This window comes from Pinus tabuliformis, chromosome 8 (genome assembly GCF_031772625.1).
Source record: "Pinus tabuliformis cultivar Carrire ecotype Pingquan chromosome 8, CPIR1, whole genome shotgun sequence".
In the NCBI taxonomy this organism is placed as follows: domain Eukaryota; kingdom Viridiplantae; phylum Streptophyta; class Pinopsida; order Pinales; family Pinaceae; genus Pinus; species Pinus tabuliformis.
Window position 1 is genome coordinate 108,638,548 of NC_142294.1, and position 18,309 is coordinate 108,656,856.

Here is an 18,309-nt window from a genome sequence, read left to right on the forward strand (position 1 = left end):
AGTTAAGCATTTTCACTTTCAACTGATCTTACAAACAAAAAGCAGATCCAGTACACTTTGTCACATTTTCATGTCCATGATCAGTAGGTATGATCTATAATGTAAATCATTGGAATCGTTTAAATTGCACATGAATTTGAGGATCCCTTTACTATTTATCCGCTGGAGTTCAAATTGGTTTAATTTTAGGGTGCGTAAATATCCCTGAATACTCTCTTCAGCTTCCCAAGATTATGAAAACTGATGTTTGTCATGCTCGTCCACAGAGTATGGAACACATGGCGGAATGGGAAAATTCGGTGCCAGCATTCGTGTCTGTGAGTCAGAATTTTTGTTTATTTAAGTACAATATAATTCATTGAACTAAATAGTTTTGCTTTTGAGATCAGTTTATGTTGATTTCCCCCCCACGATATTATAAAAAGTTGTCGTTCCCGGGACGGTCTGATTCTAAATTATTTTATCACCTCGATTTTACAGGGGCAAATATAAATCCAAACTTGGTCTTATTTGTTTTCTTACCTGCCCTTCTTTTTGAGAGCTCTTTTGCCATGGAAATACACCAGATCAAGGTATCACTCACTTCTTGTCAATTTATCTTTTCGTTGTTCTTTGTTCAAAGAGAACCCGGGATTCAAGTAAATATAATGTAAATCTTACCATCACTGGTGAATTTTGTTTCAAATAAGAAAAGTTTCTAACATAAAATTTCTTAAATTTAAAAAAAATTAAGGGTGAGATTCTCTGGCAAGTGCTCCATGCTATTCCATGCTATTCTCACAAAATTAATGTCTTATCATCATGTATGTGTGGTATTTTACACCTCAAAGAGAGCAAGGAAATGTATTCCTGATCACGTTGGCATTGTTATGATGTGAAACTTCAATAAATCGATGGAAGAAAATCCTCAAAGGAGTGAAGGACTTGATTGCTTAATGGACTGCTGATTCTTTGAAAAGCTTCGGCTTCAAAGTTATTGCACATGAACTATCTACTAGAACAGAAGAATATACTTCATCAAGTCATTCAACATAAGAAATAACGTTCCTACAAAGAAGATCAAACTAATCATTAGAGCTACAATGGTTGATCTTAGATCAATAAACCTTCCTTACATGACACATGTTAGGCATCCAATGTTGAATTAAGTGATAAGTTGGGTGTTGTTAGAAGCACTTTTTGAGACTTAACGAAACATTTGAACTAGACTAATTACCCCATATTTCCCTATTGGTCCATCAGATTGAAGCAAAAAATAGCAAGTAGAGTTCTAGAGCGCACTTGACGGTGTTGGAAACCACCAACACACATTGGGTCTCCTCGATATGAAGTCCCAACTAGACCTCACACCATTTAAGGTAGGAGCCCCATTTGGGAAATGGACCCGGCTACAATTATATTCTTAAATATTTGTCTTGGCTGCAATTTACAACATAAGAGAGCTTGCATATTCTTTTGAGATAAGCAAGTAAGCTTTTGTGAAACAAACAGTTGCAATGTGTACAAGGTACTTGCACAAAGAGGGAAAGAAAGAGTGATCCTTTAGAAGAAAAGTAATAGTACTATCCTAATAAGGACACACACATATATGTAGAAAGAATTATTACTTAACCTGCGGAATAGTTCACAAAGCAACAACGATTATGAAAGCAAAATGAACGCACATTCAAAGATGTGTACCAAGGCCAACGAAATAGTTCATTTTCTTTAGCACATAACATACATCGCAAACATGAAAGAATAGTCTTACAACATTCATGATACATACATAAAAATGTGCTCTCTCTGAGAGCTCCAAATTATTAGGTGAAAGTTCCAAGATGCACAATTACAATGTTGCATCATGTCAGACCAAGAGGTAACCCCTCAAATGAATTGTGTTTTTGTATTAAGGCTGATCATAGATATATACATTGAGGGAGAGACTCTTGGGCTTTGTTTCCTAGTGCTCTTCATATTCCAGCTCTCCTTATTTTCTATTTACACTATTTACACATATTGACCCAATCCCAATGATTAGGTGTCAACATTCCCCCCTTCATCTGAAGGGATGTTGGTGAGTCCAAGCATTGTTTTGAATCTTTCAAACTCTTCTCTGCCAAGCGCTTTGGTGAAGATGTCTGCAATCTGCTCATTTGTGGAACAATGGTGTAGATGGATTGTCTTGGCCTCAACATGATGTCAAATCAGATGGTATTTTGTATTGATGTGCTTCGTTCGATCATGGAACTTTGGGTTCTTGGCCAACTTTATTGTAGAAGTGTTGTCAATCATGAGTGGAGTTGAATGCACTTGTTTCACCTGCAAATATTCCATAATTTTCCTGAGCCACACAATTTCCTTTGTTGCTTCAGTTGCTGCCACATATTCTGCCTCGGTTGTGGAATTTGTTGGAACTGATTGTTTGCGTGACCTCCAGGAGACAACTCTCGATCCAAGACTCATAACGTAACTGAAGTAGATACCCTAGTTTTTTTATCTCCATCGAAGTCTGAATCAGAGTATCCAATCAAGCTGAAGTCACCCACCTGTGTATACTTAAGTCCAAAGTCTTGAGTTCCCTTCAAGTACTTTAGAACTCTTTTCACAGCAGACCAATGTCCCTCACAAGGCTTTTGCATAAACCTGGAGAGGATTCCAACAACAAATGAAATGTTTGGTCTGGTAGTAGTTAGGTAGTTGAGACTTCCTACAAGTTGTCTATACTTTGTTGCATCCTCAAATTCTTTTCCTTCAGTGGATGTGAGCTTTAAGTTCTGTTCCATTGGAGTAGTCAAAGGATTGCACTTAACCATGCCAAACTTGTTCAATAGATCTTGTTAATTTTAGGTATGTTCTATGCTTAGAGCAATTTATTTCAATTTTCACAGTTAGCTCCATATCTTTTCCAGATTAGCAATCACATCAGCATTAAGGTAAACTGCAGAGAGAACATAAACATAAATCGCAGAAGACAAGCCATGACAAGAGGACACAAGATGTGGCGCTAGCCAGGGACAAACCCCAATGTGGGGAAACCCTTGATCAATTCATCTTATATGTTCTTCAATAGTTTAGCAGAGAGAGAGAGAGAGATAGCACGTTTACAACAGAAGTCAACACTTTGACTTATCTAGATAAGAGCATAGATCATCTCTAAGAAGATGATACATGAGATCAGTTGAAGACATGCTGCTTCAACTAATTCTCCAAGGTGACTCCTTCACCTATCATTGTGCTGCATTTCGTCATCACACTGCACCTCACCGCGCTGCACCCATCATCACTATGCTGAATCTCATCACACTTCATTAATCATGACTGTACCCATCACTATACTGCATTATGTGCCATTGCTGCACCATGTTGCCATTCTGCCCTATGTGTTGGCTGCACCTTGCTTGCTTGTTGTCCCTAGCATGCTTGTTGTTTTTAGCATGCTTGTTGTTGCATGCTAGTTGTTCCTTGCATGCTAGCTGTAACATTGCATGCTTGGTGTATTTGCTGCTAAGTACCATACAACTTTTCCAATGTTAGTTAGTTGTCCCTTGCATGTTGCTCTCCTTTGGAGATAGATGCTCCGGCTGTTTCGGTAGTTCCCGACAGTTTTGGTAGTTCCGACTGTTCCCGATAGTTTTGGCAGTTCTGGTTGTTCCCGGCAGTTCCGACAGTCCCGACAGTTCCAGCTTTTCCGACAGCTTTGACTTTTTCGGCAGCTCTGGCTTTTCTGGCAGTTCCAGCTTTTTTGGCAGTTTCGGCTTTTCTGGCATTTTCGGCTTTTCCAGTGTTTCTGGCTTTTTTGGCTTTTCCGGCATTTCCGACATTTCCGGCTTTTCCGGCATTTCCGGCAGTTCCGACGTTTTCAGCTTTCTGCCCTCTGGATCAGGGCAACATTATTCCTTAGGATCTCTCCTCCTACTAAAACCCAAAGACAAGTAGAGAGAGGAAGATATCCCAAGTGTGTTGAAATGACTTGAAGGCCACCTCTATTTATACTAAAACGTTGAGCACATGTGGGGTTTATGTGGTTGCTGGCCGACTTTGACGAATTGTCTTATAAGGCAAATAAATTCATAACTTTATGAATACTTATCGGAATCGGATGATCTTTAGATCAATCCTACACCTCTCGATGAGAGGGATCCAAGAAAAATATCAGCTGCCATAAATAAGATGACCCACATGGAGTTTGGCCCTAGTTGCCAATTTTAACACTCCCTCTCAACTAGGGAGAACTCCATCTGTTGATCCATATGTCTGACTGTACTATCTCTGCCATCAGTGCCGTGCACTGCTCTGATCTGTTGAGCTCTTCTTTGCTTTGATCTGCTGAGCTCTGCTCTGCTCTGCTTTGCTTTGCTCTGCTGAACCATGAAGAAGAAGAATTGATCAAGAATTTCTCATACCATTCTCTACTGACCCGAAGTCAGTTTCATCTGAAGAGAGTGTGTCGCATCACTCTTACTGACTTGAAGTCAGTTTTATTGATCCCAGATCAATATCACAAGAGAGTGTCTCAAACCACTCATACTGATCCCAGATCAATGTCACAAGAGAGTGTCTCAAACCACTCATACTGATCCCAGATCAATGTCACAAGAGAGTGTCTCAAACCACTCATACTGATCCCAGATCAGTTTCATTGATCCCAGATCAATGGAGGTCATCCTAGCATAGGGAGTACGGTAGATACAACGATGCGTCCATCGATAGTACTACTATGGTCCCTATCCTCATTTCCCTGCTCATTGATCAGATGAGAGGTACTTCCCATGAGTCCCAAATTGCATGGGTAGGATGCCTCGACAGGAGAACTAATCATCCTGTTCCACAGTCGCCACGGAGAACAAATCATCCTAGCCCACAGGAGAACTGATCATCTTGTTCCATAGTCGCCACAGAGAACAAATCATCCTGGCCCATAGGAGAACTAATCATCCTGTTCCACAGTTGCCATGGGAGAACTAATCATCCCGGCCCACAGAAGAACTAATCATCTTGTTCCACAGTTGCCACGAGAGAACTAATCATCCCGGCCCACAGAGGAACTAATCATCCTGTTCCACAGTTGCCACGGGAGAACTAATGATCCAAATGGAAAATGGCATCAACTCATGGTACTCAACCACCCATATTATTCATCGACCCATGGAATTTACCCATGGTATTGTAAATGGCATCCGCCCGTGGCATTGTAAAATCCACCCATGGTATTCATTCACCCATGGAATTGACCCGTGGTATTGTAACTGGAAAATACTATAAGTAACAAGTCACATTTTGTAAAAGGAAAGATTGTCCGCCACAATGTAGCCTTTACAGTTCAGAGGCATGTAGCTGCCACATCTCTTCTCAGAGATAAGCTACCATTGCCCTGGCTGGTTTATTTCCACTTCTGTTTGCAAGCATATTTCAGTATTTTACAGTCATGAAATGAAGTATTATTTCCGCTGCATATCTGTCTCTATGGTTACCTCTGTATTTTGTTGCATTCATGTTTAAATCCAGATCAGTCGGTTTTAATAAAAAGTTTCTTTGTGGTGTTGCTTTTTGGGCATTCTCCTCTTTTTCTTCTGGCATTTCAAGTTTTTAGATCTTGGGGGTCTCTCTACCCCAAGATCCATTTCAATCTTTTAGATCTTGGGGGCCTCCTCCCAAGATCCGGATCAGTGGTATCAGAGCAGGTTATGATTCCATGGGAATGAGGGTTTGATGCATATTTCAGTTTCAAATTTTGCAGCAATATTTAACAAACTTCAGGCATGTGCTACAACCTCCACATAGCACTTTCTTGGGTCAAACAGGAAGAATTTTTTTTTCATTTTTTTGCAGATTTTTTTTTGGGCGGCGACTTTGCAGATCAGATCTGAAACATTTGGTACAAAATATACAAAAACAAATACCAGATCTGGATTCCTCTCGAAAAATCACCCAATTTAAAAAAAAATGCGTCGAATCGAAGTTCGGATGTGAGAGATATCGCTGATTTAAAATCAGCTATTTTATCAGAATTTTTGTGACGGCAGAACTGTTGTAGCGCGAATCTGAGATCTCAGAGTGTCCAGATAAAGATTTCCATTACATGGGAAGATGCAAAATGGTCCTTCTGCTTCCAAAAACATGTTATAATAAATATTCTGAGTTATATTGATTGAGTTATGCCCATTTTAATTCTGGAGCAGCATTCGGAGTGGGTTCTCATTGGAGACGTGCCCTCCCACCCCACTTTAGTAGGCACCTGCTTCACATTCATCAGTTTCAACATAGCAGCATTCAGCTTAGGTTATTTGGAGACGTGCCCTCCCACCCCAGGCTATGTAGGCACCTGCTACTTCATCAGTAACCAACATCATGGTTATGGGTCAACCGCATAAAATCCTTGTCATCGAAGTCCATTTGCTAGGCCGCACACTGTCATAATCACAGTTGGTCACAAGCATTACAGGGTATCTCTATCCTCGGATCTTCGTTTATCAGGGTTTTGGGTTAACCACATAAAACCCTTATCTTCAGTGGCTCTTCATATTCAACAAAGGCTTTGCACGAGGGAACTTTACGCAATGGGGACCATTGCTTCTTAAGGAGGGAGGAATGATCCGAATGGAAAATGGCATCAACCCATGGTACTCAACCACCCATATTATTCATCGACCCATGGAATTTACCCATGGTATTGTAAATGGCATCTACCCGTGGTATTGTAACTGGAAAATACTATAAGTCACAAGTCACATTTTGTAAAAGGAAAGATTGTCCGCCACAATGTAGCCTTTACAGTTCAGAGGCATGTAGCCGCCACATCTCTTCTCAGAGATAAGCTACCATCACCCTAGCTGGTTTATTTCCATTACTGTTTGTAAGCTTTACAGTTATTATCGGTTTTAATAAAAAGTTTCTTTGTGGTTTTGTTTATGGGGCATTCTCCTCTTTTTTTCTTCTGGCAATTCAAGTTTTCAGATCTTGGGGGTCTCTCCTCCCAAGATCCATTTCAATCTCTTAGATCTTGGGGGCCTCCCAAAAAAAATTTTCTGCAAAAAAATGTAGCCACAATGTAGCCTTTAGAGTTCAGAGGCATGTAGCCACCACAATGTAGCCTTTAGAGCTCAGAGGCATGTAGCCACCACATCTCTTCTCAGAGATAAGCTACCATCGCCCTAGCTGGTTTATTTCCATTTCTGGTTGTAAGCATATTTCAGTATTTTCCATTAATGAAATAAAGTATTATTTCCGCTGCATCTTTGTGTACATGGTTATCTCTGTAATTTGTTGCGTTCCTGTTTAAATCCAGATCAGTGGGTTTTAATAAAAAAGTTACTTTGTGGTTCTGTTTATTGGGCATTCTCCTATTTTTCTTCTGGCAATTCAAGTTTTCAGATCTTGGGGTCCTTTCCCCCAAGATCCATTGCAAGTTTTCAGATCTTGGGGGTCTCTCCTCCCGAGATCCATTTCAATCTTTTAGATCTTGGGGGCCTCCTCCTAATCCGGATCTTGGGGGGAGGCCCCCAAGATCTAAAATATTGAAATGGATCTTGGGAGGAGAGACTCCCAAGATCTGAAAACTTGCATTGCCAGAAGAAAAATAGGAGAATGCCCAATAAACAAAACCACAAAGAAACTTTTATTTAAAATAGTAATGAAAATAAACCAGCTAGGGCGATGGTAACTTATTTCTAAGAAGAGATGTGGTCGTTACATGCCTCTGAACTGTAAAGGCTACATTGTGGCGGACAATCTGTCCTTTTACAAAATGTGACTTGTTACTTATAGTTTTTTTCAGTTACAATACCACGGGTCAATTCCATGGGTGAATGAATACCATGGGTGGATTTTACAATACCACGGGCAGATACCATTTACAATACCATGGGTAAATTCCATGGGTGAATGAATACCATGGGTGGATTTTACAATACCACGGGCAGATGCCATTTACAATACTATGGGTAAATTCCATGGGTCAATGAATAATATGGGTGGATGAGTACCATGGGTTGATGCCATTTTCCATTTGGATCATTCCTCCCTCCTTAAGAAGCAATGGTCCTGCGAAGCCTTTGTTGAATATGAAGAGCCACTAAAGATAAGGGTTTGATATGGTTAACCCAAAACCCTGATAAACGAAGATCTGAGGATAGAGATACCCTGTAATGCTTGTGACCAACTGTGATTCTGACAGTGTGCGGCCTAGCAAATGGACTTCGATGACAAGGATTTTATGCGGTTGACCCATAACCATGATGTTGGTTGCTGATGAAGTAGTAGGTGTCTACATAGCCTGGGGTGGTAGGGCACGTCTCCAAATAACCCAAGCCGAATGCTGCTATGTTGAAACTGATGAATGTGAAGCAGATGCCTACTAAAGTTGGGTGGGAGGGCACGTCTCCAATGGAAACCCACTCCGAATGCTGCTCCAGAATTAAAATGGACATAACTTGGCCAATATAACTCAGAATATTTATTATAACCTATTTTTAGAAGTAGAAGGATCATTTTGCATCTTCCCATGAGTTGGAAATCCTTATTTGGACACTCTGAGATCTCAGATTCGCGCTGCAACAGTTTCGGCGTCACAAAAATTCTGATAAAATAGCTGATTTTAAATCAGCGATATCTCCCACATCCGAACTCCGATTCGACCCATTTTTTTTGAAATTGGGTGATTTTTCGAGAGGAATCCAGATTTAGTATTTGTTTTTGTAAATTTTGTACCAAATTTTTCAGATCTGATCTGCAAAGTTGCCGCCCAAAAAAATTCTTGCAAAAAAATGAGAAAAGAAAAATTCTTCCTGCTTGACCCAAGAAAGTGCTCTGTGGAAGTTGTAGCACATGCCTGAAGTTTGTTGAATATTGCTGCAAAATTTGAAACTGAAATATGCATCAAACCCTCATTCCCATGGAATCATAACCTGCTCTGATACCATTGATCCGGATCTTGAGGGGAGGCCCCCAAGATCTAAAAGATTGAAATGGATCTTGGGGGAAAGACCCCAAGATCTGAAAAAATTGAAATTGCTAGAAGAAAAATAATGATCCGAATGGAAAATGACATCAACCCATGGTACTCATCCACCCATATTATTCATCGACCAATGGAATTTACCCATGGTATTGTAAATGGCATCCGCCCATGGTATTGTAAAATCTACCCATGGTATTCATTCACCCATGGAATTGACTCGTGGTATTGTAACTGAAAAATGCTATAAGTAACAAGTCACATTTTGTAAAAGGACAAGTTGTCCGCCACAATGTAGCCTTTACAGTTCAGAACAGTTTAGAGGCATGTAGTTGCCACATCTCTTCTCAAAGATAAGCTACCATCGCCCTAGCTGGTTTATTTCCATTTCTGTTTGTAAGCATATTTCAGTATTTTACAGTAATGAAATGAAGTATTATTTCCACTGCATATCTGTCTTTATGGTTATCTCTATATTTTATTGCGTTCCTGTTTAAATCCAGATCAGTGGGTTTTAATAAAAAGTTTCTTTATGGTTTTGTTTATTGGGCATTCTCCTATTTTTCTTCTGGCAATTCAAGTTTTCAGATCTTGGGGTCCTTTCCCCCAAGATCCATTGCAAGTTTTCAGATCTTGGGGGTCTCTCCTCCCAAGATCTGGATCAGTGCCTCTGAACTGTAAAGGCTACATTGTGGCAGACAATCTCTTCTCAGAGATAAGCTACCATCGCCCTAGCTGGTTTATTTCCATTTCTGGTTGTAAGCATATTTCAGTATTTTCCATTAATGAAATGAAGTATTATTTCCGCTGCATAACTATCTTTATGGCTACCTCTGTATTTTGTTGCATTCATGTTTAAATCCAGATCAGTGGGTTTTCATAAAAAGTTTCTTTGTGGTTTTGTTTATTGGGCATTCTCCTATTTTTCTTCTGGCAATGCAAGTTTTCAGATCTTGGGGGTCTCTCCTCCCAAGATCCATTTCAATCTTTTAGATCTTGGGGGCCTCCTCCCAAGATCCGGATCAACTAATCATCCCGGCCCACAGAAGAACTAATCATCCTGTTCATAGCGAACCACCAGGGGAGGATGAGTTGCCCTGTGGTCGTATGTTGCTCCAATAAGTACCCCAAGCCCCCCAGAGCTCCCAGAGCTCAATGCATGCAACATGCAGGACCCTTATAAGAAGGTCTCTCAATGACTCCAAGTCGTTCGGGAAAGTCACAGATTTGACCTTTCCCCGGGGCTTTGACAAAATGTCTGCGACCTGTAGATCAGTCTCAATGCGATGGAGCCTCCTTGCTCATCGACTTACCATATCGTAGATAAGGCAGTATCTGATGTCTCTCTGTTGGATCGAATGTAGGATTCCTCAATAATCGAATCCCCCCTCGTGTTGTCACAGAGAATTACAGTGGTATTCATCATGTGTACAAATAGCTCACTTAAGAGCTTTTGCAACCATGCAGCTTCACACGAGATCATACTCGTAGCTATGTATTCGGTCTCGGCAGTGCTTACAACCGACTTTTGCTTCTTGCTCATCCATGATATCGAAGCAGAATCCAAAGAGAATCAGCACTGAGATGTGCTCTAGTGATCCTCCACACTGCCTGCCTAGTCAGCGTTCGAATAATCATGCAGTTTCATATTTATGGCAGTTTATCCCAATCCATGAGAGATTGTGCCGTAAAGATATCTCAGAAGATTCTTGGCACCAATCCAGTGAGGCTCCACCAAATATGAGCTCACCATGCTAACTGCAAAACATATGTCCAGATGGAAGTTCACCAAGAACATCAACGAGAATGAGTTTATGAAACTTAGACGTATTTCCCAAATCTGGTCCGACATCACTACCATATAACTTCTGAAAGTTAAGATCCTCAAGGTAGTCACAGGCTTGCAGTTTATCATTCCACATCCGCAATCCAACTCCCTCTTACTTCTGCAAATGAGAGGGTCTGCACTTGTCAGAAATAGGTCGTCCTCATAAGGTGTTGGTATGAGAGGTCTATCATCCACAACCTTCTAATGGTTTGGATCGGTTTCACTCCTAGTGAATCTCAGCTTCATCAGACAGCTATCAATCCTCTCATACTACGCTTGGGGTGTTTTACTTCAAGCCATAGAGGGCTTTCTTCCACATGTATACATGAGATTCCCGATCATGAATCTCAAACTCCTCGGGTTGTTCCAAACCTATGGACTTGCTGCATGAGGGGAATGGTCCCCTTATAAGATTTTCCTTCGGTACATCTCAGACATGTACCTTCATGCTTTACTTGAATTCATACATCCCTATCACCATTTGACTCACATCAGGTAGGGCCCCATAGGTAGATCCAGTGTTTTTAAAACCAGAACCGGTGACCGGACCGGTCCACCTAATGAACCGGTTTACCGACCGGAACCGGTCTAACCGGGACTGGTTTGGTCTAAACGAACCGGTTTTTAAAAAATACATTAAATAATTAATTTTTAATGAAACAAAACTATTTTTAAGATGTAAAACCATGATTCCAAGCCAATAGAGACAAAATATGCAAAGTTTGCTCATTTATATACCATGCAAAGGTGAATATATCAAAATGGCACCGAGTGCAATACATATCATCGACAAAATAGCAAAATACATAAGAAATGAGGTTCTAAATGGCCTATAATGTCCAAAAACAATGCTGCAAGCTATGAGGCCATTGGCCTAGTAGTATCTTATCTTATCTCACCATCCCTTTTAGATCTCGTTTGAATAACCTGATAATAAGACTCATATTTGTCAGGTAAAGATTAATATATAAGCAAATTGGCATTATTTATAATTTCGTGTATTCAGTAGCTATACCTTTCTGGCATTCAGTCACACAGAGAAGCCACCCTAGTGATGATTACATATCATCCCAAAGTGAGGGAAGAAGGTACTACAGCAACAGTGGTAACTTTTATGTGATCCATTTGCCCTTTAACTTGGTTAAGTCCTTGCACCCAAAGTGGGAGATCAAAGAGGTAATACAACCTAATCTGCGAGCTTTTCAGATCATAATTTTTGCACCAAGCTAATCAACAACTCCAATTAAAAAGTTCAATATCAGCACTCAGGTTTGCAATATATGTACCTTCATTCAGATTGTTCAGTGTTAATCAACTTCTTCCACATCTTTCATAAGAACATCTTTCCCATAATTTCCCATAAATGTTTATGAACATTTAGCACTTATTAAAACTTAAAGGACACTAAATCAAGAAATGCTCTGCTTTAACCTTGGCTGAAGACTGAAGTCGACTGAAAGCAAAATAGGAACTCATTAAGGATGAAATTTCGCGGAAAATTAGCAAAAAGAATAAATAAATAAATAAAAAGCATGCAATAAAGATAAGAATTTTGGGGAAAAATACAGTGGGGCGAAAACAAGAATTTCACAAATTAAAAAATACAAGATTGTTTTCCATGTTATTAATATCAAATTCTTCTCGAGTTATGTACACTGTAAACCAACCATTTTTTGCAGCAATGAACATGATCTCTCGTCTCCATCTTGTCAGCAATTGCTTCCCAGTTGATGTTGTCACGAAGCTGTCAAACAATCCAACATTTTACATAAATGAGAAATGTTCATAAACCGGCCGGTTTAGGACGGAACCGGCCGGTTTGCTATAAACCGGCCGGTTTTTACCGGTTAGGGCTGTTTTTTGGACACACAAGGGTATAAACCGGGTTAGATAGGCCGGTTCGGACCGGCCAGGCCTCCAACCGGCCGGTTAGACCGGTTACCGGTTTTTGTGGCCGGTTTTTAAAACTATGGGTAGATCTCCGGTGTTATAGATGCGATATGTCAATTGACATGATCCCCAATGGACCATCCAGCAACTTGATACAAATTGCCAACCCTGAACCCATGAGAAAAAGCATCTTTGAAAATTATATTTTTTAACACGTACCTTTCCATCGTTGAATGCCACCTTGAAACCTTTGATTTCCATTTCCGAGATGGACACCAGGTTCTTCTTGCGATCAGGTACATAAAAGAGATTCTGTAAATGAATCGAGTTACCCTTATTCAATTGAGAGTTAACATTCCCTACACCCTTTCCGGGATAGGTGGCATCGACTCCAAGTATAATCCCACGATTGTTACCATCTCTACCAAATTAGAGAGTGCACCCATCTATTCGATGAAGTGCCTTGAAGCACTACAATCTGTAAGCCAGATTCCCAAAGAATTTGAAGGAGAGGGCCAATAGAAGATAACGCTTCTTTATCTTATTAGAAACAACATTTGATTCTTCATACCTGGGGTTCCTTGCTTTCTATGAAGAGTCAGCCATTTCCTTGATGACCTGCATTACCTGTCATTCCTTTGATCATTGAAGATGTCCCTGGAATGGTTGTTATCATCATCAAGTGATGTGTCCCTGCCATTCGGACACTCCTTCGCATAATGGTCGAACTAGTTATCTGCCTTTCCTTCCACCTTGAAATCCGGTCTTCCAATGAATTGATCTTTAGGTAGGCCATATTCCGCTGCGCCATTCTGATAATATTCTCTGCTTCGACTTCACCCTTGGTGAATTTGAAGAGGGATGAGGAATCCACTGATCCTTTTGTCCTTTCCCAACTGTCTTCAGTGATTGTTCTTTCACTCTTGCTTGGGCATTGTCTTCACCTCAGCTCCGATACCATGTTAATTTTAGGTATGTTCTATGCTTAAAGCAATTTATTTCAATTTTCACAGTTAGCTCCATATCTTTTGTAGATTAGCAATCACATCAGCATTAAAGTAAACTGCAGATAGAACATGAACATAAGTCGCAGAAGACAAGCCAAGACAAGAGGACACAAGATGTGGCACTAGCCAGGGACAAACCCCAATGTGGGGAAACCCTTGATCAATTCTTCTTATATGTTCTTCAATAGTTCAACAGAGAGAGAGAGAGAGAGATAATACGTTTACAACAGAAGTCAACACTTTGACTTATCTAGATAAGAGCATAGATCATCTCTAAGAAGATGATACATGAGATCAGTTGAAGACATGCTGCTTCAACTAATTCTCCAAGGTGACTCCTTCACCTATCGTTGTGCTGCATTTCGTCATCATGCTGCACCTCACCGCGCTGCACTCATCATCACTATGCTGCATCTCATGACGCTTCATTAATCATGACTGTACCCATCCTTGCTTCAACTAATTCTCCAAGGTGACTCCTTCACCTATCGTTGTGCTGCATTTCGTCATCATGCTGCACCTCACCGCGCTGCACTCATCATCACTATGCTGCATCTCATGACGCTTCATTAATCATGACTGTACCCATCACTGTACTGCATTATGTGCCATTGCTACGCCATTTTGCCATTCTGACCTATGTGTTGGCTGCACCTTGCTTGCTTGTTGTCCCTAGCATGCTTGTTGTCCTTAGCGTGCTTGTTGTTGCATGCTAGTTGTCCCTTGCATGCTTGTTGTTGCATGCTAGTTGTCCCTTGCATGCTTGTTGTATTTGCTGCTAAGTACCATACAACTTTCCCAATGTTAGTTAGCTGTCCCTTGCATGTTGCTCTCCTTCGGAGACAGATGCTCCAATTGTTTCGGTAGTTCTTGGCAGTTCTGGCAGTTTCGGCTGTTCCCGGCAGTTTCGGTTGTTCTCGACAGTTTCGACTTTTTCGGCTTTTCTGGCAGTTCCGACTTTTCTGGTAGTTCTGGCTTTTTTGGGAGTTCTGGCAGTTCCGGCTTTTCCAGTAGTTCCGTCTTTTCCGGCAGTTCAGGCAGTTCCGGCTTTTCCGACATTTCTGGTTTTTTTGACATTTCTAGCTTTTCCAACAGTTCCAGCTTTTCCGGCGTTTTCGGCTTTTCCGACTTTTTTGGCAGTTCCGGCTTTTCCGACTTTCTGCCCTTTGGATCAGGGCAACGTTATTTCTTAGGATCTCTCCTCCTACTAAAACCCAAAGACAAATAGAGAGAGGAAGAGATCCCAAGTGTGTTGAAATGACGTGAAGGCCACCTCTATTTATACTAAAACGTTGAGCACATGTGGGGTTTATTTGGTTGCTGGCCGACCTTGACAAATTGTCTTATAACACAAATAAATTCATAACTCCATGAATACTTATCGGAATCGGATGATTTTTAGATCAATCCTACACCTCTCGATGAGAGGGATCCAAGAAAAATATCAGCTGCCATAAATAAGATGACCCACATGGAGTTTGGTCCTAGTTTCCAATTTTAATAGATCTCCAATGTACTTCTTTTGAGTGAGGAATATAAACTTTGGATGTTGAGTTACTTCAATACCAAGATAGTAGTGAGCATATCCCAAGTTTGTCATTTCAAAACCTTTCCTCAATTCCTTCTTTATGGATGCAATATAGCTCTCATTGTTCCCTGTCATCAAAAGATCATTTACATACACCACAAGATATACAATTGTTTTGTCAATTTTCTTGACAAACAAAGTTGCATCATCAAGATCATAATGTTTGAAGTTGAGTTTCAAAAGATGCTCTGTTAACTTCTTGTACCAGGCTCGCGGTGCTTGCTTGAGGCCATACAAGGATTTTACAAGCTTGCATACTTATGTTCTTGATCCTTCACAACAAATCCTTCTGGCTGGGACATTAAAACATTCTCTTTCAGATCTCCATTCAAGAAAGCAAGTTTTACATCCATTTGATGGACTTTCCAACCGTTCTGAGCTGCCAAGGCAAAGAGTGTCCGGATGGTAGCCCATTTTGTTGTGGGGGCAAAAGTCTCCTCATAGTCGACCCCTTCCTTCTGTGCAAAGCCTTTTGCCACAAGCCTAGTGTTAAATTTAGGTAACATGTTCTTTGCTTATGATAGTTACTTTAATGTTCCATCTTGGCCCATTCATCAGACCACATAATTCCATTTGTAATCACATGAGTCATTATTACATTAATAGTAACTAATGAAAGAACATAACTAATAGATGCAAAAGACAAAGCCAAGACAAGAGAACACAAAGATATGGCTCAAGCTAGGGAAAAACCCCATGATGGGGAAAACCCTTGAATAATTCTTCTTATTATTCTAATCAAATGTTCAGCAGAGAGAGAGAGAGAGAGTACAATAAGGAGTCAAGATCAATGTTGCACAAAGCGCGATCGGGATTTAATCGGCGCCGGGAAAAAAGCGGAAAAAATCGTTAAAAGCGGGAAAAAAGCGGAAAAAAGCGGGAAAAAAGCGTTTGGCACAAAAATATTCATTTTTTTTTTCATTTTTTTTCAATTTTTTTAATATCTAAACCATCTACAACATAAAATAAATACATTGACACATAAATATGATAAAAAAACTAATATATAAGATGTTTAATATCATTTCTAGCGCTAAAATCACACATAACATTGAATCATGTCCAACAGTGCCAGACTGCGCGCGCGTTTTGAACGCCTGGGTGTCCATCGAAGATCTGTTGCCTCGCTCCAGCGCTCCCGCCGGCTCTCGGTCCCCATGGATCCCCCGGATCCACCAGGGGGGGATCCAGCTCTACAGCAAGCCTTCTCAAATTTGATAAAATCCCTGCCTCAGCAAAGGCCAAGGCCGACGGCTACCAAGTTTGTCAAAAAACTCGATGTGATTCAAGAAGTTCTTCTGCCCCCGGCCATCCCTCGCATGGCAGCAATATCTCTTGCAGAGAAAGGATTAATCGGCCAGTTTACAGGTCTATGGCCCTCACCCAAATCTGTCCAGCGATGGGTTGAGAGAAACTGGGCTGACAAGACTCAAGGGAAAATCTCGATAAGGTTCTGTGGCAGAGGTTATTTCACCTTCCACTTTGAAACCAAGGAGGACAAGGACTTGATATTTAGAAATGGGCCTTACTTCATGGACTCCCGAGGCCTCTATCTCAACAAATGGACCCCGGACTTCGACCCAGAACTAGATATTCCAAGCGCTGTCCCTGTCTGGGTCAGGCTTCCTCACCTTCCTCTCCACTGTTGGGGAGATGACTCGGTCAAGGCAATAGGAAACGCGGTAGGAAAATATATAGACCGCAGCGAGCCCAAGGACAACATGCAGGCCTGTGCGCGAATATGCGTTGAAGTAGATCTGGGACGCGGCCTACCGGAAGCAATCAAATTGAAGGTGGACGACTGGTGCCATATCCAACAGCTGGACTACGAGCAGATACCCTTCAAATGCAAGGTATGTCATGAATACGGACACTTTGCTAATAGATGCCCAAAACTTATAAATGTTGAATCATCAGAGCAGGAGGACCAATGGGAAACGGTGAAAAGAAAAAAATCTGCCTCAACCCTCAAACAATCTGAATCTGAGCAACCGGGGCCATCCCATCATCCACATCCCCACCCTCCCTCATCTAATCAGCGTCCACCCTCCTCTTCACAGCAAGCCCCTCCTCCATTCCCCTCCTCTCCTCCTCGTTCCACTGACCCCTCCATCCCTCCGTCTTCAAACCCTTTCGCTTCCCTTTCTGAAGAAGATCCTATTCAGGACCCTTTATCTGATCAGCATATCCCTTCATCCCCCCATACCTCTCAGCCCTCCCCGGACACTACTTCAACAAGAATCACAAGAAGCTTATCAAAGGACCTAGGAGCATCTAGTGAGATTCCAAAAAAACATGGGCCAGGAAGGAAGTCGGCAAAACAGCATAGAGAAGAAAGCGCGCAGAAGGATATAGCAATGGGATCACAGACCCCGATTGAAACCTACATTCTAGGAATTTCGGACAAGGAAAACAATATCAAAGGCAAAGAGAGGCGAGCACCTCTGCACACCACTGGTAAATCATGATGAAAGTGCTGTCTTGGAACAGCAGGGGACTAGGGCACCCCTCCAAAAAAGCTGCCCTCATGGAGTTAATCCACAGTGAAAAGCCTGATATCTTACTTATTCAAGAAACAAAATTAGATCAGTCCGAAATCAGCAGACTCATTGGCCAACAAAAACAGTACGGTGGCTGCACCAGTGAAGCAAGAGGAGCTTCAGGAGGTATTTTAACAATGTGGAACATCAGCAAATGGAGCTGTAGCCTCGTCAAAACACAGCAGCATTGGATAAGTGTTAAATTGGAAAACAAGGACAATGGCACAGAAGTTAAAATCTACAACATCTACTCTCCCAACCACTTCAGGGAAAAAGAAGTTTGCTGGACTACCTTAGAGGAAGATTTAGAAGAAGAACGTGATAACAACCTCATCCTAGCAGGGGACCTAAATCTGGTCATGCACTCAAATGAAAAAAGGGGAGGGAACTTCACTGCTGATCATTTCCGAAACCGGCTGGAACACATCATGCAAGAAAAAGACCTGGTTGATTTAAAGCCCAAGAACCGCAAATATACTTGGAGCAATAGGCGGTTGGGAGTAGGTAACATTATGGAAAGA

General features: G+C 41.2%; 1 protein-coding gene across 1 annotated transcript in view; it reads left to right on the plus strand.

The window, feature by feature from the left end:
- The window catches only part of SOS1 (sodium proton exchanger, putative (NHX7) (SOS1)), a 449,093-nt gene that overhangs the window by 798 nt on the left and 429,986 nt on the right, over nucleotides 1-18,309 (plus strand). The window contains exons 3-4 of the mRNA XM_089371819.1: nucleotides 267-317; nucleotides 481-572. Of these exons, the coding sequence (XP_089227945.1) occupies nucleotides 267-317; nucleotides 481-572 (143 nt within the window). The remainder of the gene's footprint in view (nucleotides 1-266; nucleotides 318-480; nucleotides 573-18,309) is intronic.